The sequence below is a fragment of the Varroa destructor genome, unplaced genomic scaffold (genome assembly GCF_002443255.2).
Source record: "Varroa destructor unplaced genomic scaffold, Vdes_3.0 BEIS01000001.1, whole genome shotgun sequence".
Lineage (NCBI taxonomy): Eukaryota > Metazoa > Arthropoda > Arachnida > Mesostigmata > Varroidae > Varroa > Varroa destructor.
In genome coordinates this window covers 31752953-31777007 of record NW_019211454.1, presented here as the reverse complement: position 1 = coordinate 31777007, position 24055 = coordinate 31752953, and the positions used below count along the sequence as shown (strand labels likewise).

Below are 24055 nucleotides of genomic sequence, written 5' to 3'. Positions count from 1 at the left end.
ATGAGAGTTTGTTATCAAGTGATAATACTGTCAGCTCAGCAACGTGGGTGATAGTAATGGCAAGTACTAACGGAGTATTAATATCACTATTATAATTATTCTTATCAGTATTTTGATAATTCTTCATTTGTATATATACAATATACATCTATTTACACAAAAACGCGCTATAACTAAGATGTATATAATTATAAATACTAACATGGTCGTTATCAAACAGAGATGTACATTTCATAGTCCACGCTGTTGTTTTGCGTGAACAGTGACGATGTCGTTATTAGTTCGTCGTAAGGGTTATTTCTGATTTGTCTGCCCCATTTCGAACCGTTCGTTATTTGCTATCCAACGCTGCACAACCCATGCAGCAGTTATGACGTGCCTGGTCAGTGACATAAATCCCATGAACTCAAATCACCTTCTCTCCGCTATGCCAGACCGAATTTTTTTTAAACTGCTCTTCCCTAACTACGCTTTTGTGGCCTCGTAAAAAAAAATACGACGAGTTCCTCTACTCATTGCAAGCATTCATTGCCATTTGTAAAGGCTGCGGATCCTTGACTTCGTTTGTCTCGGTCTATACCGCATCACATTTTGTATGTGTTTATAGACACGACTATAGGGCATATAAACCGATATCAAGATTGGAAAGTAATTACGTGTGGACTAGGCAGAATATTGAGAAATATCTGTGGTTCAATTGAAAGAACCTAACGTAGATACGCTTATGGATATGCTATTAGGCGTTCAATAATGAAGCCGTTTTTGGACATATTGGGTAATTAAGTGTCGCTGTTCATTAAATATTCAAGGCGAACAAGCTTTAAGAAGATACCAAAACCCTACGTGACTGTGGCGAAACTTCACATGGCCAAAAGCACTGTTTAAGTTCGAATCGGTATATAGCTAGTTATAAACCCAACAACCATCAGGAGTCGATCGTTTAGATTTTTTGCGTTACTCTACTGTAATTCATGTTATCTTCCTGTACCTACTTAGTGTGTCAGTGGTAAGTATTAGTGTCGAAGATCGTCATTGGGAACATCCATATTTGTGGTAATTAAATAGTGGCCGCTAGTTTTGTAGTTCTCTTCAAGAAAACTAACTCCATGCAGTATAAAATTCACTATTCGACATTCTTATCGACTATCCTTTCGTCAGTTCCTCTCGTAGCCAGTTGGGAGCAACGATTTTCAATTGCCCGAGCAGTTTTGATAGTTGGACATTATAATGGAGGTAGAATTCCTTCAGGGCTGCAGCACACTGGGTACACATGTCGGGGTAGCGGCGACCCTTGCTTGCTCCAAGGCAGCGTCGTCGTCCGTTTACTTTTGGACAAAAAAAACCCTTGCGAGGATCAAACTCGAGGTGGTACTGATAATCCACATAAGGTGTCACCTGCATTGATACGAGGGCAAAACAGGGGGAGAAGAAAACATGCAAATAAATACAAAACATTGGCTATTTAGTCGTCTGGCTAAATCGTACAAAGCAAAATTACGAAAAGCAAAGGCCACGTTCGTTAACGCTTTTATCACATTTATTAACTAATGCGGTTTACACTATTCATCATTTGTGATACAAACAAGGAGGCATTATGGGATGGCTATCCGCCAGGTTGTCTTCAGCAAAATTTACTCACCTGTAGGAAGTGCTCCAATTTATTCATAACCTCCACTGGTTTATGGCGGAGTTCCTCTCCGTCAATTATGAAGAGCTACAAACCACGAATGTTTATATTGTTATAGAACAGGATTAATTTGAAAATTTAAAAAAAACGTCACAATTGTCTGTGACACACTACTGTGCTGCTTGCTTGAGTGTTTTCCTAAACTGAAACGTTGCACAAACATAGCAGCTTACTGCTATTCTTATAATACGTAACGGCTACGGCGTAAATGTGTTGTGCGTATGTAATAAGCACATTCGCTTACCTGGCTATTAGGGAAAAAGTTTAGCCACCGTTGAAGGTGAACTGCATATAGGCCTGGTTGGAGACACCGATTCTGTAAATCCCTACATGTACCGTTGAACGTTTTAGTTAGTATTCACGGAAAGCTTTGTCTGTACAACACGAAGCAAAAGTGTGCAAAATTACACATATATTCATCTACTCGTACGCTCACCTTAGAGCCTTTGGTGAGGTGTCGTTGGCGCTAATAACTTCGAGAAACGAATGATCGACAGCTGCCGGATCCCCATGCGCTCGCTGATGCTGTCAACAACAATTCAACGAAGCTGAGATACTCAATAATTGTGACGTTACTAAGCTCTTTAGGTATGTATGTGTTCTCCCTGTCGACGAAAGTATTATCTCCACTAAGACTGAAGCGACGCTTACGTCTAAAACATATGCAACTAACCTTGCATAGACATATAAGCAGATGGTCAAGGAACTGCGTTTCTCACCTGATACCATGAGTAGGCCCTCTTTGCTGGATTGGTAAGTATAGCAACTAGTTTTGCTTTGGGCAGTAAGGCGTGTACCCGTTTCGGTGCTGCTTCGCTATCAAAATAGGTGGCGCTTTTTTCAAATAGAAGAAGCTGCGAGTCATTGCTTATAGAAAAAAATGAACGGTACCAATCGATGCCTTTGAGGTAGTTTTTATCGTTGTTAAAAAACTGCACCTCCTCGAAATGTTGTGCTGAATTCTCGTTCGACTCAATGGCCGGATGCTCTTTGAGGAACGAATAAAGAGCTGTTGTGCCCGTTTTCTGAGGACCGATCACTAATAGATGAGGCAGCTGAGCGCAGCTTTTGTTGCGACTCCAAATCAAACGATGTCTCGGATCATCGCACGGGTTCCCCCACAACGGGGTAGTCTCGTCCGGATACATGGTGAAATATTTTTCGCCCAGCTATGAATCGAGGAAAAACAGAGCGTAGGTTGAATAATAGTATGATTATAAGTTATGGGAAAACTACGTGCAACGCGCTCAGAGTAAACTTTGGCTTTATTCGATAGACTTTTTTGTTCTACATGTACATAAGTGTTTCATAACACTTCAACTTTTCACCGTTACCGTTTTATAATCATCACAACAACACGTAACTGAAAATTGTGCGTATCATCATGCTCGCACGAATGAAGTCTACTAGAATGCGAACAGTGGGATATTGATATAACTATCGTTACTAACCTGTAATGGTGGTATCGTCGAGAAATGAATATTTGTCCAACATTTGACAAAGCGTATTGCTGTTTCGAAGGTATACAAAGCGAGTCTGTCGTTCGCGTAGTTGGAAAAGTGGGTCATAAATACGTTGATGGTATTAAGCACCAACTGATAAAATAATTCCCCACCGTGAATCGATGCTTCGAGTTTATCGGATCCACCAGGATACCGCGCGTAAAAGTTAGTATGCGTGTAAAGCCCGCACGTTTGCCTCGGCAACACCATTATGCCACGATGAATAAAGCCACGACGAAATCGTGCCGGTCGCAAATGGGGGTACTCTTCTGTCGAAGTCACTCTGCAAATCAAAGAGATAAGTAAAAAATAAAGAGAATGATACGTTTTTGTTTAATCCTGCAATTCGTACTCAACAAAAGAGGCAGACTCACATAAAGCACACGGCTCATTTCCTGAACTTATCATCAATACTGTTGAAGATTGTTCATAAGTTTATATATAATGTCACACGATATACGTATGAACTTGCGTTAATAAATATTGTCGATCTAAAGTTCTTTACAGTTTGAATGTCGTTTCCGTTAGAACAGGACAACTAAATGAAAGTAAAGTACTGCAGACGATCCCGTTCATTCGGTAGACTAATCACGAGAGTTCAGCTAGATAATGCCTGAAATCGTATCTCAAGTCGCACGCGTGCCCCAATGACAGATTTCAAATCGAAACGTGTTTAGCCTTACGCTTTTCCATATTCCTGAAAACGATACTCATCTCCTCGATACTGCAAGAATGGATCTATTATTTACCAATTGCTAGAACTTATTTAAGACTGCGTCACGTTTGTTAACTTTCGGTGACACTTATTTTACCCAAAACAGTGTCTTTTTCATAAGGTTAATTGCATCTGCTGTTTTACGAAGTGCAAAATCTACGTACCCACAGCGGCAAAATAGGGTCGTTTGCTAATTGGTGGATTACTTCGTGTAAAAGTAAAAATAAGTCTAGTCAACCTTCTTCCGTCCCTACTCGAGTTCTTCAAGCTAGCAGTGGATCTTGATTGAGTTTATAACTCTCGTTATACAGTAACATTCGACCTGATGGGAAACGTCTTAAAGACACTGATTACTTGCAAATGTATTTTTCTGTAAATTATCGCATCAGACTTTTCAGCACGTAGATGACCACAGAATCATTTACCGAATGTACACGTAGTACAAGATTTCAACCCAAACTAGCTTTGTGATACTGCAATCCTCGTGCGGTTAGGTTCACGCAACCTTCGGTGGGTTGTCAGAAAATAGCTAGATGTGTGCATTTGCTGGTGTAAATCCCCTACTTGACAAAAACTTATGTGCTGTCATTTTCAGTGATAAAAATGGCGTACAGAAAAATCTGCGTTTGAATATTCGGTCTTCAACGTTACCAAATATTTTTGTATAATACCAAATAAAATTATCTCTACAGACATTGTAAGAATAAAATGTACCAGGAAGATTTGTGCGCGGCGAGTAAGCAGGTAAATTTATAAGCGTAGTCTCCTCTTAAATTTCTTACGTCCCATATAGATATACATAATACTCCTCTCATGTAAACCTAAAAGCCATTCATATCACCATTTATGGATCCCTTCGTGTAAATTAAGTTGTTTCTTTCCTAATTTAGTTGTAGAATTTACATTTATAGAAATATCTTAATTACCTCACGTCCCAAACCCTCTTCCAGGCATCGTATAGCGGCTCATGTACTGGATACACGCCAGAATGGTGTGGAGCCACAGAATAGTGCTGATCAGCACCCAGCCCATGCTGAAGGGCAAACTCACGATTGAGTCGCATCTCATTCTCAAGCACTGTCTCGTTCTCAAACAGATGTGCTTGCGTGTGTCCGAACATATGGCAAAACCACCAGAACTCGTTGGCGTAAGCTGCAATGAAGTCGACATTTAGATCATTAGGACAAGTATGAGCAAATGCCTGACTCACTACCAGAAGAAAAGTCCTAAGACCTAATCTAATATTCTCGGAACAAAAGAATAATGTCAAAATGCGATCTAGCCTTAATTCTATTACACGGTGACAGATCTTTTTTGCAAATCTTAATAACTTGATTCGCTCCAAACATAAACTGAGACCTTCCTGTTACACGATCCATCTCGAATCTCTGTGCATATAATAACAACGAAAGCGACCGATTCATTATAATATTATGTTACTTGAAACGTTTATATGAAAAGGTTTTTGCTAAGGAAAAGGTTGGAACTTACAAAGCAACAGGTCTTCGCCCCTGTTTTCGGCGGGATACCCACGATGAAAGTGCCTTCCTGAAAATCCCAGATTAAAGCGAAATCCGGGCACCATTTGGCGAATTCTCGCTTGAGCAGCTCGCAGTTGTTCTACATCGGATATTTGCATTCGGGTTCCTCGTTCCGATACGAATATATCATCAATATCGATCAGCAAATGTCGTTCCAATGGCGGCGACAGCTTGCCTGAAGGTGATCAGGAGTGGACAGTAAAAATAACTAGCGCCTGATTCTAAGTAGTGGCTCACGCAAGAGAAACGTTTGCTAATTAGAAAAAAATAGTTACAAAGTATACAACGTTCTTTATGTACGCTTATGCTCGTGCGCAGGCACCTGGTCGCAAATTTGTTTATCGGCGATAGTACATACCATGTGACAAATAGGAAATGCTGTCGAGGAAAATTAATTTGACAAGCCAGAACGCATTGAATCCAGTACCGAAAATCACGCGCCGTACGCCGTCGTGGAGACCTTCGTCCTGGACGATTGCGCTCATTGGTTGCGTGTGCGTTGGAGAACGAACCTAAATAGTAAGCGATCCGCACAACGTGTCACCAGACCAACAGATGCTTATCCAACACTTACCAAGCAAGTGAACCCGAATCGACAATCGAGAACCATCAAAACAAGAATATGACAAAGACGTCTTTGCAGTTGCATTAAGAAGCGATAGAATGCACTAAAACTACGACACCGAAGGAAACATACTAATATTATTATAACTATATAAGCTATCAGTTATAATAAGACTGCCTTACATTTGTGCCAGCTATATCGCCAGTTGAACCGAACAGTGATAAGGGACGAGTGAACAACTGGTCTGTACAGTATTAACTGAGCGAAAATACAGAACTATAGTAGATGTGAACGACTTCTAATACGCAATGACACCAACCTGCATAACGGGCGTGAACGTCGAATGATTTGAAGTGAAGAGCGTCCACTCGCCAGGGAAATCACCTTCGTGTTCACCAGCACGACACATTCGGAGAACTGGCGAAAGCGGATTTAACGAAGGCCGAGACGCCACACTCACGTTGGCATAAGCCACAAGATTAAGTGATGGTATTGCTCGCGGTCGAGGATCTCCGGATGGGCGGACAAATCTGCCAGGAATGATTATAAAATAACTTTACCGTGCTAAGGTAGGCTTGCAGCAACTCGCCTCGGAACTTAATCATTATAACAAATCAAAAAGATAAAACTATCAAGAACAGACAAAAACAATAGACAAACGTAACAGTCCCGAAAGATATTTAATGCCAAATAAAATAACAACGGGCTAAACTAGGCTTAAATCATGCTACGACTATTAATAAACAGTGGTCCATACCCGATAATGCCAACGGAATACTCCCGTGCATATTTGTCCAAGAGCTCCCGATTCCATTTATGCAGAACCAAATATCGGTCGATGTTTTCAAAGACAATTACAGCAAAGCGACCTATTAGAAGTTGCCGAAACAAATGCGAATGTAAGTGGTATTTTAAGTTTTTTTTTTTCTTCGCAACAATGTAGCACGTACGAAATATGATTGTACGAAAATCAACGTCTAAATGATAACATTATCAAGAGACTCACCCCGATCGAGATTAGTGAGCGTTGGCAAAGTTCGAGTTGACACTTCGCTACGATATCTGTAATAGTAACAATCAATTATGCGAACATAGTTGCGCCTAAATATGTTATTCAATCATAATCCAATTTACAGGACTAGGTTTTTTCTGTTGACTAGAACATTTGGTGGTTGGAGCGGTTTTTCAGCGTTTCCAATTACGACACATTTTTTTCCGACAAGCAACGAAAAATAGCCCTAGCCCGCCACAGACGATTACCAGGAATAGAACGTTTTTTTGCACAACACAGCTGCCTGCAAGCAAAAGCGCCACTCACCTAATTCTAGCTGCTTCGAGGGTTTCGGTGATAAGCCGTCCGAGTTTAGAATAAGGCGTCTCGACAAACACTAATACCCGTGCGTCCAGACGGAGTTGTGCAGATGAGACGTGCACATTTGCTAGAATCGAAGAGCTCTCGCCTAAACATTAAGGAAGAACCAAAAAAGATTTTTTAGATTGGCTTATTTATTATCTCAGCTCACTCTAATACTTAATTGACAACCGGCTGTAGCTAAGCAAATAAATCGCTTTCGTCGAAACTTCAAATAACTTCCACAAGTATTTTCGCCAAATGAGGTAACAACTACGTTACAGTTTATAAACTTTAAACGAAGAAGTAGTAGGAGGAATAGGCTAGGCAAACCAGTATTGGTAGTGCAACCGCTCGTTTGCATACAGTATATGGGCTTCTTGCCATTATTTTCATTCTCTCGCAAAAAGTCACCTCTTGCTATGCATAGTTACTCTGTCCGATACGATAAGGGTAGTATTGACAACAAAAGCCAATCAAATGTTCAACACTTACGAGATAAACGACACCTGTTGTTTTCTAGTTTTTCCGTCTACAACATTTAATATACGGCCTTTAGACATGTTTCTGGCTTCTGCTGGCAGGGTCACTTTTTTTCTCATGTCAAACGAAGTGATTACACGTAGCACAAACTTCTAGGTGAATCTTTCACGCAGAATGGAAGTTAAGGTTTATAAAGATAAGCAATTCATGTATACAGCTTGTTGCACTGTGTGCAGGGATTTCTTCTTCAATTGAAATAATAATGCATTACGATAATGTAACGTACGCATGTGATTTGCGTACCGTAGACAGTATATCTCCCTATGTTAATATTGATACATTAGTAAATAGATTTACTCCCAGCAGGGTGTGGCCACTGCTTCACAGGCACGTACACAAGCTTAACCGAGCCAAATGTTGTAGTCGTACGCAGGACAAAACAGCGACTTACGAAAATAATCGGCCTGCTAATCCTAATGGCTACGAAGGACTTCATGTTGTGTCTGGCGTCGGCGGTAGCGGCGGCTCAGGCCAAGTAGAAATGCATTGTATAAACAGTGCCGCAACGATTTTACGACTTTGGGACACTCTACGTATTGGGGTATAAATTGATCTGTCCGAGCAATCGTAAAGGCATAGGTAACGTATTTGGCACGCACTCACGTTACGGCTGATAAGAAAGAAGGCCACACAATAAATGTCAAGGTAAAATGCTATCCACGCCAATATAGCCAATCGTGTTTAATTTGCTTTTTTATCTAGAGTCAGCTCCAAAAATATAATCTTGTTTGGTAGGTAATACAATAGATGCTATGACCTAAATAAGACTTTTTACTAAGTCATCACATCCGCATTCGACCGACAAAAACAAATATGTCAAGTATGATATATGTAGCCGTGAAAGCAGATTCATTTTTATCAGATGCCTTATTGATTTCAGTTGTACGCTTTGAATGTAGTTTTACAGTGGTCTTAAAAATTGGGAATGTGTTATAACATATCCCTAAAGCCCTTCAAGCCAATGTACATGCTTAACTCTATTTTCAAAATGCTATTATTTGAATAAAACAAGCCAAATTTCTCGGCGCTATTAAATGTGTCAACGGATTCATTTGTCCACCGAAATTTCAAGTTTTTCCGACACTTACGTATTTCTAGTGAAGGTTATTTCTCTCTAGCAATTTAAAAGGATCTCTTGAATTCTCTCTATGAATGTAAAATGCTGAGAGCTCGACACACACATAAAACATAGGGGGCGCCCAGCAAAGAAGCTGGTTACATTAATGACCAGGTCAAACAGTTCTTATCATCTTTAGTCCTATCAATTTTTATACAGGCGTAGAATCCGATCCAAACCTTAATTAGTACGGTCGGGAGTTAATATAGATAGGCAAATACACAACTTTGTTTGTAGTCCTCATAGCAACCGCCTGAGTCTGTTTGACAGTGGTTTTTTGCAATAAGTCCTAGCTAATGATTCGAATAACATAATACGAAAACTGACAAGTAGACATAATATCTTATAATTCATATTCAAGGGTCCTCAGAATTATACATCGCTAATCTACTGCCACTGAGAGGCTTGAACTATACCAGCATTCGATCCTCTTGCAAAGTTTTCTGTGTCTGTTATTTACAAGTTTAAATTATTATGAAAAGGAATAGTAACATTTCCCATGGCGTGGCATAGAGTGGCATAGTAAACAAGCAATTAACGCAAACTGACCGCTAGCAGAAGGTGTCGTACATAGGTCTGTAAATTTATTCGTTCCTTTAAGTACCATTTGCAAGCTTCGTAAGTTAACAAGCAGTTGCAGAATAACACGACCCTCTGAGATAACTCTAACTGGCAAAGCATAAAGTTTATTTCGCTCTGGCAGAAAGCAGACTGACTTCATATTGTTATGCTGTAGAAAAACTATCGAAGAAGATCCAAAATTAACTAATGTATTCGGATTACAAATAACATGCGTCAGGCTCAGACCTTTAGAAGAATCAAATATTCATTCATCATAGGTTCTAAGTATTTACCTGGATGGGTAAGCAAATATTTAAAGGGCAATGCAATAATAATGCCACTGAAAGATCAAGATACTATCAGATCTGATGATGGCAAGAATGCAAACAGTTTAGAAAATCTTTCTTGGCCATTAGCTAAGGCAACAATAAAAAGCTCCACATGTCGAACTAATAAAAGCTGAAATGCCTTCGGATCGCCTGTTAATGCTAATTCTTTTATAGCTGGCCATTCTGGAGAATCTGAATTTGAAAAGCATCTTTGCAACTTTATGAAAAGCTTTATACGCAGCATTATCAACCGTGGGGAATACCTGTCTATATTGGTTAATACCTTCAATTAGTAAGAACTGACAAGGGCCTCCTGAAGCAGGTAACAGCAATTCAATTTCGTATGTTAGTCTGACAGTCAAAGCATGATCTTCTAGATAATGAACTGCTATAAAGGACTTTTAGGATTGAAGCAACAATCTTAGCAAAAATAACACGTACATTGCCCTATTTATTAACGCAGGCCTCTAAAACTATTGTTACCATTTAAAGAAGAAAGTTCAAAAAAGGAAGTAAAAAAAGGCCTGCTAAATGCCACATATGCTTGCCCGACCGAACCCCCCCCCCCCCCGGTCTGGACTTCGGAGCTTCAATTACCACATCGCCAAATCCATCATTATATCTCCTGCAAAAGCAACTGATTTGCAGAGTATTATTACCATTTGCGATACCACTAAAATAAATTACCACCATTTAACGATGGAAGCTCTAAAAGAAAAGTAACAAATGATTTACCAGATACCACATATACTTGCCCTGTCAAAGTTCTGCCACTTGGAGCAGCTTGCCAGGTTCCAAGTACTGTATCATCAAATCCATCTCCATTAATGTCTCTTGCTTCAGAAACTGATATCCCTGCAATCCCCATCTGCAATCTCTCAAGAAGAACTGAAAGGTGTTTTACCAAACACTGCATATGCTTGCCTAGCATCAGTTCTGCCACTGGGAAAAGCATTCTATGGACTAATAATTAAGCCGTCTCTGCCGATGTTCCCTGTTGATAATACAGATATTTTTGCATTATCAGCTATTACTAATAGCTGCAATACCATTATCACCGAAGGACAATAAATCTAAATTAGAGGCAAAAAATGATCGACCAAACACCACATACACTTGCCCGGCATGACTTCTGCTACTTGGATCAGTACCATACGCACCAATTAAGTCATTTCTGCCATCATCGTTAATGCCTCCTGCTGCGGATACCGACCAGCCTGCCCAATCACCAGCTGCAATACCATTTGTTATAAAACCACATTGTCATTCAGCATAATTAACTCTAGAGGAGAGGTAAATGACGATTTACCAAACATCACATGTGCTTGCCCTGCACAACTTCAGCTATTTGGATCAGCATAAGATGCCCCAATAGTTAAGTCATCTATGCCGTCTCCGTTGATATCTCCTGCTAATGCTACCGATCTTTCTGCTAAATCATTCACCAAAATACCGTTAGTCACCAAACTAAAAGCAACTGAAGTTAAAGGAAATGATAGTGCGAATAGGTCATATGTACTTCTTAACCAAAAGATCTAATCTTAAGCAGCTAATCTGAAGTCTTACACTGCAATAAAACCAGCTAAATTTCCTTGGGCCTTCTTTAGCAACTTCAAATAATATAACGATTATTATTTATTTAAAATAGTTACACATTAATTCGCGATTTTAATGATATCGCACCTAAGTCAGCCTATTATATCTATTCCATTGATTGAAAGTGCTTTGAAAACTTTATAATTTCCTCGATTCACACAGTGGCCAGCTCTTGTCATTCGAGCATTATCCGCAGATTTTCGCCATATATTGCACAGTTTGCCAGCTTTTCAAAATGTTACCCCGATTTTGATCCGGATTATTACTATGGTAATAGCTATCATAGAGAATATCGTTACCAGCCAACCACTGATCTCAGTCTATTTTTTATCAATATAGGAATAGTACCGAAAAGCTTTAAATACTGATCAGAGAGGCCGTAATGCGTGATACTTACATTACTTACTCCGAATATTGTCTACAATCTGCTATGCCTAAATCATATCAAAACTTTTGTTTTGATATGTCTTCATAGAGCTGCACTAGCTTAGTAATCAAAGACCATACAGCTCGTGGTATCCATAATCCTTTCTTCTACCAACCTAAAGCAATTGTTGAAACGTACCTCGAAGTATATGTATGGTTATGGTCCATATCCCGGGTCTATAAAAAAAAAGTTCGAAAATTAAAAGAGGAATTTGATACAACATAGCAATATGAGAAATATTAGATTCAGAAATTTGGTATTCTAAGTAATCTCAGCCGGAGGTAATGAGGAATTCTGTGGACCTATTTTTACATGAATCTGAAAGTTTGGTTTATTCGGCTTGAAGGTATAAGCCCAGGACACAGAGCTGCCAAGAAATTGTCTCGCGAGCAATATCGCGTATGTTAGATTTGGTATATCTCTTTTAGTTGTACAATAGATATTAAATTCACGCCCAGCAAGAAGCAGTTGCTTAAAAGCCGTAAGCGGTTTGTTTTTCATGTTTTTCTTAAGCCGTGTCACAAACTTAATACCTTGACTTCTCAGTGTTTCTGTTAGTTTTTTTACTGATATATGCACGGTTTCCGAATAAAAGGCCGGTCAGACCATTCAGTCAGCTTACCGACAATGGTTCGATTGTTTGTATTGTACCAGGAATCAATGTGAATGACATAATCTCTCCTTGAGCAGTACCAAGTATACCCAGCTTTTTTAAAACCTTATTGAATGATATCGAAAGTGTCACAAGCATATTCATGTTGCATAGTTTGAGTACTTGTTATATTAGTGATATGCTTTTGCAACTATGAAAAGCAGAAAGCACGTATATATATAATATAAAAAAATACAAATTTAGTAATCATTATTCTGTACAGTTGCACCGCTAACAGTGAGACCGTGTTTAAGTGAAAGGAAAACCTTATAACATTATTTTCTAAATATATATTTCCTTTGCTTTTTTAGTTTTTATTATTACTCGAAATATTGGATATTTCGAAATTACTAGTAAAAACAATACGCTTCGTATACTTTAATCTATTAACATGCTCAATCAAACATTTCACGAAAAGTGAAACTATTCTACAGAGGGCGTTCCCTGTTTTCATTACACACTAGGAAAATACACGGTCGTTTTTTATTTTACGGTGCCAAACAGACCAACCTTACATTACGTGATAGATCGTTTCCCATAGTAGTTTTTCTCAACTTCTTATCTTTTTTCGTAATCTTTTTGGTAAAAATTTTTAGCCTCCATTTAGTTCTAGACTCTATTTGCTCAAAACAATATTAATCATACATTTTACAGGCCTGTATTGAGCTGTATTTCCCACATGCGAGGCAGCATGCGGATCAATAGTGAAATAGGAGTTCAATAGATGATATCCAGGCAATATTTTAATAGTATACCTAATATTACTACCCACATAACACAATACTGTACTCTGGAAGTCTGGACATTCATCCTTGACACCCTGTTCCACAATATCAATTATACACTCAGTCCGTGTTTTGATGCTGACAAAACAAACGTTTTGTGTTCACTGAGAACTTAGTTTTGTGTTTCTTATTCTTACTATCCCAGGTATATTTTTACCTCTGTTCCTCGTAACAACAAGACTCAACACGTCCCTCCTTAAAAATTATATATCTGTACTTTACTAAAACTCTGAGCATTTTATCTACTTTACATGTAAATCAGCTTCGATACTGGATCGATCTACCCAAAAAGTGCACAGTGCTACCATAAGTAGCCGATTTTACTTCTTGCATGCATTCAACCCTCGAATCGCTCCCTACTAGTGAATCCGTTTAAGCCAAATCAATTATACAGGTAATTGATGTATAGATATAGTAAGAGTAAACAGAAGTAGCGATACAGTCACGCGAACGTGGGCATCAGTACATAAGTAAATGCAGGCTACAGCAATCGTCCAGTTCAAATAGCTGTATTACGAATTGATGGATTTGTGAATTTCCCGCTTTATTTCTTACTTCTCCGTTTCCTTGGCCACTTTTAAAACAAACTCTACACTGCAGTTTGCATACCTTCTTACAACCAGCGGGTGTCTTTGTTTGGGTCCCCGAACCCTAACGAATTAGTTGAGAAGGCTTGGATAAAGTTATAGCCACCGTGTTAACCACAATGATCACAGCTTATGTATATATAACGAGGACAATAGCAACAAACATTAAGTTGATAATAGCGGCGGCACGAGTGCAAGCAAGAATGCGTTAGTAATCAATAAGAGCACAAGCCATTCCGACCTATGTTAGATTTACTTTTGGTGCTGATGTGCATTTAATCATTCGGCCCCATATGCTATTCATTAATACAAAGATAGTTTTGCTTGCAAAAAGACCACTAGCATTTTACCTGGAGCTATTTCGATGTCACACTCTATCAAAGGTTCTGGGACTAATTAACCTGGTGGTAACGATGGTCATAATCTTTTACGAATTTGACTGAACTGGATTGAAAACAATTCAATAAAATTCATTAAAATGGCGCAAAAAGCCGTTTCTTCTGATCCCGGAGTTGTGATTTCTTTGTGGATGCAGAAATCAACGGTTGTTTCAGAAATCAACGGTTGTTTTCGAGAAAGGAGTATCACCAATTGAATGATCCAGACAAGTCCCAACTGTTAACATTTTTTTAACCTTTTCGAGTATTTTTGCGCTTTTAAATGACTAGATTTTGAGGACTTTTCATCTACTACAAGCTTAAAGTCTCATTCCGTTGGATTTTTCACCCCGGCTCTTCTGAGTCAATCTTCAACAGGTCTACGTGGACCAATAACGTTTCACTCAGGTGTACTGCTGAGAAGTTTTTGTGAATATACAGATATGATTTGGCATAGTTTGTGGATAATTTAGGCTTTGAATTGAAGCAGCTATTGAAGCGACCAATAACTCCACCAAGTAGATACGTTCGTGAAGCTTTTCCGAATACACGTATTCGTTCGAACATCTATTTACAATAAGATTCAATTTATAAACAACAACTGGCATCAACGTTGTCTGAATGCTCTGGACTGCATGAAAATAAATGAGTAATGTATTGGTAAATAAATCAAGCTACTAAGAGGCAATTAATATGTCGAAAGAAGATATAACGCTCTAGGTAAATTGGAACATTCGCTATTAATTTTGATACAGTGCATTAAGGCTGATGTTTATCCTGATCAAGAGCCCCGTTAGAGGTAAAAACCACAAGTTGTTTTTAAATCTTTCTTTTCTAAATTCACAATTTTTTTTTTTGAATAACAGTAGATCTAACTTATCTTGAACCTACACATATATACAATCTCTCACCAGATTTCAGAGGAAATACGGGGGTAATCGGACATTCAAACGTAACCTCAGGAGGTGGACTCCTTTGCAGTCCCCAGGACCTGGAAACGAACGATCCACATGGACGTGTTAGGAGAACTTATTGCAATCTAAAATCTGCCATAAATGTGCATGACTTTAAGAAAGTTCTGCATTCCTTTCAAAGCCATAACATATTCTTCCTAGAACTATATTTTTTGAGAATAGCCCCGGGAAATGGATTGGTATGTACTCAAAGTGCACAACGTTACAAATCTTTGAATTGTTCTTTCATATCCGCACCATCGTGATGTGCTTTGAGATGTAGTATTTGTGCACGAGACAAATGTAATGCATATTTGTTTCAGTCTAAGAGTCTTTTTGATTGTAATGACTCTTCTAAACTTTCCCGCATTCAAATAACATTTTATAGGAGTTGGTATATGTAATACCCATGGGATATTTGCTTAAAAAATATTCATGTGTTGATCTTGCACCATCGGCGATATTAAAAACGAATCTCTGCGTAAAGACGCGTGCAAATCGCATCTAACGCAAGTTATTCAATCAGTTCGCATATTTAGACCCATTCATTGCTCTTGGATGTAAACACGCATATTTGAAAAAGTATTATTGTCTTTGATCGTACACAATGGTAATTTTTCCTGGCAATGCTCTGATCATGCTGAACTCAATTTGAGGGTAATTTTTGGTTTTGAGCGAATCAACACTGAACAAATAGTTCTTTGTCAACATACAAATTCGAATTGGCTCCCTCAGACTAGCAGAACGCGACCTCAACAGTGCGTTACCTTAAGGAAACTAAGATCATGTAATTGTGTCTGATTTGATTATATATTTATATTTAGATCATCACTTGCATAATGGTACCTATATTATTATTTACGTAGTCTTTTAAATTATGTTTTAAAAACTGTGAAATGTTTTCAACTCTAACGTAGGACGACTAGTTCACACGATCACTTATGTACTTACATTACTGTAGGGAATGCACCATTTTTTTTAATATTCCTATTGTCGACTAAGTAACGCTCAGCACCGATTTTCACGATAAATAACGCTGTCAGCTTCTCAAAATTTTTAACCTCACAGTACCCTTCACCTTCTACGAATATGGACCGACCTGTTCCGTTCGGATTAAATTAGCAATGCCCGTTCATGTTTTGTGTTCGGGGCACAATCGTGGTGTGTACATGACATTCGACTCTCAATAGAGTGCAATATAAAACAACGGACAAATGCTCGAGGGTAAGCACAGTATAATTTTATGAATAACTGTTATAAAGCTCAGATAGTCTGAGATAACTTATATATGTACTTGTTAAAGTTACTGTTATAATTAATTAAAAATCATATTATTTAACTGTACCCAACATGTTTTTTAGTTTATGCTCTTTAACGGTTAATAAAACAATTCTCATTAAGTTGGAATATGCCCTTAAAATAATACGTGGAAGTTATAAAGATAAAAAGATATAATACTGCAGCTACACACTCTTGAATGCTAGAGGTGGTATCTAGCACGATGATAAAGTAGAGAAGAGTGGCGACACCCAGGAGAACGGCAAAAATTAGGCCTCTCCTGGGAGATACGTGGTATGGCACACAGAGCCACCGCATCTGCAATGAGACAAAAAGTCAGAGTATTTTAAATTAGACATTAATCTAGTTAAGTCATTTCGTCTCTCTAATAGGTAACTGACATTTGTTACAGTTGCTAACAGACATTCAACAACAGTAGGAACAATGCAATATAATAGCAATGGCCCTATAGCAACTCATTAAATTCTTTATTATTGAAATTATCTATACACTCAGTCCCTTATCTCTTCAATTCAGTAAACTCGATAAAAGCCGCTGTATATATTTAGGACATGGAAATGAGGTTTGGCGTTGCCGTCAACTAACAGATTGTGTCATCTCGATTGCCGTATCAACGATCCATATGATTCGTCACATAATCAATTCACATTAGGAGATGTCAATAGGTGGTTCACTTTTTTCTTTAATAAGTTTTCGCATTTTCGGTCTTTAAGTTATAATTCTACAACACAATACATGTGAAGTTACAGTTTGGCAGACAGGGCTTTGACCTTCGCTTTAGTTGATTCGGCAGTGCGTTCTTCTACTTTGGGCCTCGAGATCCAGTCACTTCCCTGCTGGATATCAACATTCGAATATGCGTTTTTTGAATGTTTGCACCATTCGCATATTGTGCTCTAATATATGCTCTCGCATAATATCTTAACTAAAGTTCGATGGTACGACAAGTTGCTCACTCAGCGTTAACTTTCGAGTTTTTCTTCGAGATTTCTTTTCGAGTAACCTTTCTTTTACTCACAAGTTCACTGAGTACCAGACAAGACCACAACGTCTGTTGCGGGCGAGAAATTCAAAGTCCGTTGGATTCGCTTGTAACAGCCTTATATATGTGTGTGTGTGCGTGTTTTGCCAACTTTATTTATCAAGTCACATGTGCAGGCAAACATAAAAGCAGCATTAACGCTTTGTATCAGGGTAACAGCCAAACATACCATCTATCATTAGAGTTTACATATTACATATTGTGGACCACGCTACAAACACAAGCTAACAGACAACCAGATGTACGAAGAAGCTCCGTTCTAAGTGGTTGTTCCACCATGTACGTAACGAATTGCTGTTCAAATAGTAAACGCTTACACATGCATTTTTTTTTTCATTTCACAGTCAGCCAAAGCATGTCACTTAAAGGAAAATCTTGTCAATTACTACGTAAATGTCATAAAATATTCAGCTCGATGAATATCAGAGGCTAACTATCAATCATTTGCCGGTTGTTACTGACTGCTGTTCAGATTCCGGCTAAGATACCCCTACTGCACGAAATGACAACACTTCTAATAGCAGCCCTATCGCAATATGCCGCAACAATATCAACAATAATATGAGCAAAAATAATATATTGCAAAGGTACTGTTTCTGCAGCAAGCGGTTCATTAGCCCATGCTGTTCTTTCTAGCTGGTTCATTCTCGCAGCTTGACTGCCTTTCCGCCGCTGCGGGTTGGAGCGCGCATTAAAGATGTCCAACACCGCCGCGAGCACGTCATGGCCATGCGTTTGTCTTTTGATATACAGATATTGAATACTGAGTATGGGTTTATCCTATTTTTGAAATTACAGCAAGATCATAGTAACAACCGTGTTACAATATAATCATGAAAACTGAACAGACATCGGTGAAGTTCAGAAATACTAAGGTAAGTGAGACAACTTTTTGACACACGACCAACTTTGTTTTCTGGACGTACAGACGCTGCGCTACGGTGGGTGTATTTGCAATTTATTCCTGAATAATCCATAATGCTTTAGATTAGTTTGGACGACATATATACAAATTGAGAAAACATAAGTTTCCTGTAACTGTTCAGTAAAAGCGACGCGGTTTGACGATGCTCCGGTCCACGATCAGTCTGTTGAAATTTTGACATGAGCGACTGACTTAAGTAAACAGTCAACCCAAAACGACATCGTGCTTGAATTTGTGCCCCGGGAATTCTGTCGCACAATATTGTTTACTTAATGGATAGTTTTTAAATAACTGGGATACGACCCTAGCTGTAATTTTTTACTGAAAAGATATATGAATAAATCAATTAGATCTGCCAAATGCACAATTAGACTGACATTATTAATGAGCTACATCAGCTTCAGGCATAGATATATCAGAACTGAGTAATATAAATACGGCAATTTATTAAGGGATTGATTTATGAGAATCGATGATTCGCAAATACTATTTGCTAAAAAATTTAGTTTTATTTTAGTAATAATTACACCCTGAGCGAGTCACATCAAACCTATATCACACTTCAGAATGATGCTGTGGTTCAGTCAGCTACATAATAGCTTAATGTTTTAATTATGCATCAGCGTTTTCCTTTAACTAAAACCTTGTTTGTTTATTACTGCTGGATTAAGGCCTTTTTCGCTCCAATTTACCTCTTCAAAACATTATTTTCCTGAATTCTCTCCGTGCTGTGCTATACATGATTTCGGGATGTTTCGGTGCTCGTAGCCATCCTCGATTAGGCTGGCCACCGCTGCACTTGGCGCCAATCCCTTATTGTCCAATCACCAAAAACTATATCACAACATGGATATTCTTCTAGCAAACACAACGTTGCCCATCGTCATGACACACAGAGTACAGACATCGACCATCGAACGTTACTTCTACATCTGAGATCATCGCCATTTTTAATCTATGCCACGGCAGTATCCGTCGTTTAGATGACTGGAACCTGTGGAGCAACTGTATCCTCTATTGGTTTGAGGCCTCTGAACTCTGCTTATTGCCACTATAAATAGCAAATGGCAAATGTAATAATAATCTCAAATTTCAATGAATCATTTACCATTTGGTAGTGGCCTTATTTCTTGGGACTTCACAGAGACGTTACAATCTAATAGGATAATCGTGCGTTGGCGGAGTGATAATCTTTGCGGGAAATGAAGCTTCCCTCATCTTTGTGTGTTTCGCGACGGCGGCGCTTTTCTAATGTTTGTTGCCGTTCCGCGAGTTAGTGTGTAGGCGAGAGCAGTAACATACACACAGGCACGTTGTGAGCCCAAAAATTTGAACATCTCACAGTTCTGTCGTCGCCGCTTCGCTTCATCGGCCCCTATCGTACATCGTATAGATAATAATCAGGTACGTTCATATCGCACGAGGTAGACAGACGCTGGGCCGGTGAAAAACAGTACATAGCTGATGTGTTAGGTGCAACTATGACGCGCATTGTGTCGAGTGACGAACACCCTGCCGTGACACGCTCGATATTCGCGCAGCCCACTCACTAATTGCCGTTTGGGATGCCAGCGAACGAGAGCTTGGTCAAGAGCATAAATGGGTTTTTGCAACTGACGATATCATGTATATCCCTATAATACAATGTCTTAAAATAGTTGCGGCATACATTGCTGAACCGAGCTTGTTGATCGCGTCGTAAAATAAAAGTGGAGAAAATATATACAACGTAAATATAAGCACACATGAATTGGAAGCTGGCTTACAAAAACGTTGAATGATACCACCGTGTTCTACTGAATCGATTCTTCGGTCTTAGCGGAATCTACCATCAAAGCTTGCTGTTGTTCCGTTGATCTGCTTCAGATTTTCATTGTTTCGTGTGTAACGTGTTTTCGCCGCTGCAACACGAATTTGTAGTAACACGTGCCGACTCATAAGTATTGGCGTAGGCATTTTTTTAATTTAGACAGTCTTCGTTTAAGTAATTGAATTTTGTTTCAGTTTACAATGCAATACATGAAACTCTAAAGTTGCAGCGTTGGAATTTAGGTAGCCTTTTAATGTATTTTGGAACTGAGATAAGCGAGAGCGTACAGCTCGGTAAATGTAAGAAATGTAAATGAAGAAAGGTAAATGTATTCAGAAGTATGTTCACGAATATGTGAAATGAAACAATTAAAGCTGTAATATATAATTAATAGAGGGGAAGCCGTATCGGGCATTGTTAGAAATCGTGTTTTTAATAGCTACTATAGCTCTTAATGAAAGTAGGAAAAATAGATGAGCTGAATTAAATGATCTGTGTGCCTTATTAGTAAGAATTCATTAACTGACGATTCCATATTTAAAAAATTGTGTACTTTTAGCCATGGGGAATGTACCATATTTAAAGAACTGTGTATTTTTTAGCCATGGGGAATGTACAGACTCAGTCGATGCCAACTTCTCCACCACCGCCAGTCTTCACGCCACCTCCGGACCTCAACGAAAGAAGCCCACCTCCTAGTCAGGTACGCTCGCCTCACAAAAATACTAAGCAACTTATCGTCGCTTGTACACAGATGGGTGCATGAAGTACTGCTTGATCGCACATGGTTCATCTAAATAATCATTTTTATTCATTCCAAGTTTAAATGATCATAAGAAAGGGCAGAGGCATTGATTTTACATAACGGTCGGTAGCCGCCCACTATCAGCGTACTTCCAGTGCGCTGACAGCTGTTTTAATAATAGGAATATTATTAAATATCGTTTATTGTTTTCTGTCCTGCATTTCTGTCCTCCGGTGGTGTTTTAGAAGAGTGAGTCGAATGTGAAGATTGAGCTGCCAGCAAATCCTGGACCACTCGAGGACCTTCACAAGCGCGTCAAGGAGATCGCTCCTGTACTCTTTGAAGGTGGCCGGTTGATACTCTCAAAGGGCCTTAGCAATAGTTTTCAAGTTACACATTCTTTAAATATTACCAATAACAAACAGCTCAATGGATACCGATTTGGTGCCACATTTTGTGGCAATCCAATTACAACAGCTTTGGGTGCTCCCCCAGAACCTAGCGTTCTCCTTACTGGAGACATGGATCCGTCGGGCAATTTGAATGCGCACTGCCTGGCACACTTGACAGAGAACCTAAAAGGCAAGATGATTGTTCAAATTCAAGATGGCATGTTTGGCTCGGTGCAGTATTCAGGCGAGTATCGCGGTACCAATTACACGGGGACCTTAACAGGCGCCAATATTGACTTGAACAACCGTTCAGGAATACTGGTCGGTCAGTATTTACAGAATGTTCGGCCCAGGGTGGCGCTCGGGGCGGAATGGCTCCACCAGTATTCGCCTGCCGTTCCTGGTGGTTATATATCGGTTGTCTCCATGGTGGGTCGTTACACCGGTGACAATTATGTGGTTGCTGGAACTCTCGGGATGAGCGCTATCCATGCATCGTACTATCTGCGAACAAATGAGTCAACACAAGTTGGAGTGGAAGTCGAGACGAACCTTCGTGTGGGAGAGAGCCTTGCCACTTTGGCCTACCAGTTGGATGTGCCAAAGGTGAGTAGATCTTTCCGATTAAACAGCGTATGATATTAAGTTTACGAAATACAAATGCAGATGAGCAGAATTCTAAATTATCCACAGAATCAATGTCCAGAAGCGGTGGATATCGGTGTCTAAGCGTTAGATTCAACGATGTTCTCATCGAATATAGGTGTTTCTAAGATAGTGAAAATCCTCTAACTTCGTCACCACCATCATGCGGAGACCCCAAAAAGCTCTATCGTTTTTTGCATATTCATCGAAAATCGCTTCTTTAAATGTCGTAAATCTTGTTTACTTCGTGCATCGTTTTAGGCAAACCTCGTCTTTCGCGGTATGGTCGACTCGTCATGGACAGTAGGAGCTGTTATGGAAAAAAAGCTTGCGCCATTGCCCTTTACATTTTCGTTGTCTGCCATGCTTAACCATGCCAAAGCACAGTCACGATTTGGGATTGGTTTAATTATTGGCTGAGATGTACTTCCCCCGGCTAAAAAGCAAGCGTATAACATTATTTGAGTATTATTACTTTTAATTATCACCTCAATTATTATTGTTAATAGTTATTATTATCATGGCAACATTTTCTTGATCCTCGATTACGTCGAGCTTGTGCGTGGCTGGTTTCTGATCGTTGGCAGCCTATCGCCATGCAGATTTAGATGCCTTAATGCTCGAAATAACGCTCTAATGGGCGTCGATGTGTGAGAGAAAGCAACTGGGTAGGAATTCAGTACCCTGGATGATGTCACGACCTATGGTCAGAGAACCGTGAAAATATGTCTAGGAACATCATCTGCACAATACTTTTAATCAAACGGTGTACACCGGCATAATCAACTGTCGTGTGTTTAATTGACTAGGCGACTGCTATAGAGAAGGATGCTAGTATGAGTCTCTATTATCTTAATCTCCGCAAACCAAGAAGCAAATAGCGTGTTGCAGGCAATTGTTACAGCATATATAATACGGAGAAATACTGTATGTGGTATGACGGTTAGCTTTCTTTGTGAACAAAAGAAATTGCAGAAAAAAAGGTTAGTGGAGATTGAACACAGATTGCAAGAGGCCAATTCGAGGCTAAAAGTCAGGATGAACCTGTTTGAAAAAGCGTAGATGTCTGAACAATAACTAAACGATAGAGTTGAATGCCTAAATTTAATTATAATCGGCAGTACGTCAGTTCATCAGTGAAACAATAGTGATTGTAATTGTTTGCTACTAATATTATTTTACTTAGGATAAGTGTAACCTAATTACTTCAATTAGGTTTGCTCTCTCACGCTGCTATGGTCAGTACGATTGAGCGGTTGGTAGGCGCGGATACGGACAATATTTTTGGGTATATTTGGGATAGACTAAAAATAGACGAAGAGCAGAAAACGAAGGCTCCTTCAGGTACAAAAAACAAAAAATGTTTCGAGAATAAGCTTGTTGTTAAACATGGTTACAAAATAGACAAACGGCGATTTTTTTTCAAAAATAAAATTTGCGAAAGCGAGTGCGAATGTATAAACTCTACGTGAAGATACTATTAACACTAAGAAAAATATTTTAACTCGAACTAGTAGACATAATTTGAGAGAAAAGTTGACAAACAGAACGAAAAGAAAAAGAATCAGGGAACCTGCTTGGTTGATTCATACTGAATAAATAACTGAAAATACTTAATCTGAAGGAGAATATATATAGAATGTGTGCGATTCATAATAACCTCTTTTTATAATAGTAACAATGATGATGATGAAAAGTACTAAAAGTAAAGGTGGAATCTAGATGAATGCATACGATCAACCCGGATAATGATTATATTATTAGAATAAAAAATAAGTATATCTGTAGTATGAAAACAAAACGTGAGTTAGTTTGTTGAATATAGATAGGGATATATCGCAATAAATGTGCTACTAGAAATAATAAAAAAACGTTTATGTAGGAGCAAGGCTTCATTTTAATAGTAGCG

The 24055-nt window shown here is 38.9% G+C and overlaps 2 protein-coding genes across 9 annotated transcripts; one reads left to right on the top strand and one right to left on the bottom strand.

The window, feature by feature from the left end:
- Positions 1–67: 67 nt before the first annotated feature.
- On the bottom strand, positions 68–19556 carry sfl (N-deacetylase and N-sulfotransferase sfl). Of its 4 annotated transcripts, none has more exons than XM_022811535.2 (17): positions 19247–19550; positions 16760–16884; positions 15247–15326; positions 11072–11143; positions 7329–7470; positions 7017–7072; positions 6768–6879; positions 6330–6540; positions 5804–5957; positions 5396–5620; positions 4831–5056; positions 3139–3472; positions 2407–2856; positions 2124–2212; positions 1932–2013; positions 1640–1714; positions 68–1395 (listed from the first exon to the last, which is right to left on the bottom strand). In XM_022811535.2, the coding sequence occupies exons 2-17, from the start codon at positions 16882–16884 to the stop codon at positions 1144–1146; spliced, it is 2685 nt and encodes an 894-aa protein (XP_022667270.1). In that variant the 5' UTR covers positions 19247–19550; the 3' UTR covers positions 68–1143. The 4 variants fall into 4 exon arrangements, 3 of the variants coding, with proteins under 3 accessions (XP_022667270.1, XP_022667290.1, XP_022667280.1); XM_022811555.2 differs by lacking the exon at positions 19247–19550 and adding an exon at positions 12050–12110 and having other exon boundaries at positions 16760–16789; XM_022811545.2 differs by lacking the exon at positions 11072–11143 and having other exon boundaries at positions 19247–19548.
- LOC111242863 (mitochondrial import receptor subunit TOM40 homolog 1-like) lies at positions 16488–24047 on the top strand. Of its 5 annotated transcripts, none has more exons than XM_086978408.1 (4): positions 16488–16512; positions 20967–21067; positions 21355–22107; positions 22408–24047. In XM_086978408.1, exons 1-4 carry the CDS (start codon positions 16503–16505, stop codon positions 22564–22566), a joined length of 1023 nt encoding a protein of 340 aa, XP_086834534.1. In that variant the 5' UTR covers positions 16488–16502; the 3' UTR covers positions 22567–24047. The 5 variants fall into 5 exon arrangements, with proteins under 5 accessions (XP_086834534.1, XP_022643501.1, XP_086834535.1 ...); XM_022787766.2 differs by lacking the exon at positions 16488–16512 and adding an exon at positions 19802–19958; XM_086978409.1 differs by lacking the exon at positions 16488–16512 and adding an exon at positions 19811–19958 and having other exon boundaries at positions 20924–21067.
- The last annotated feature ends 8 nt before the right edge of the window (positions 24048–24055 follow it).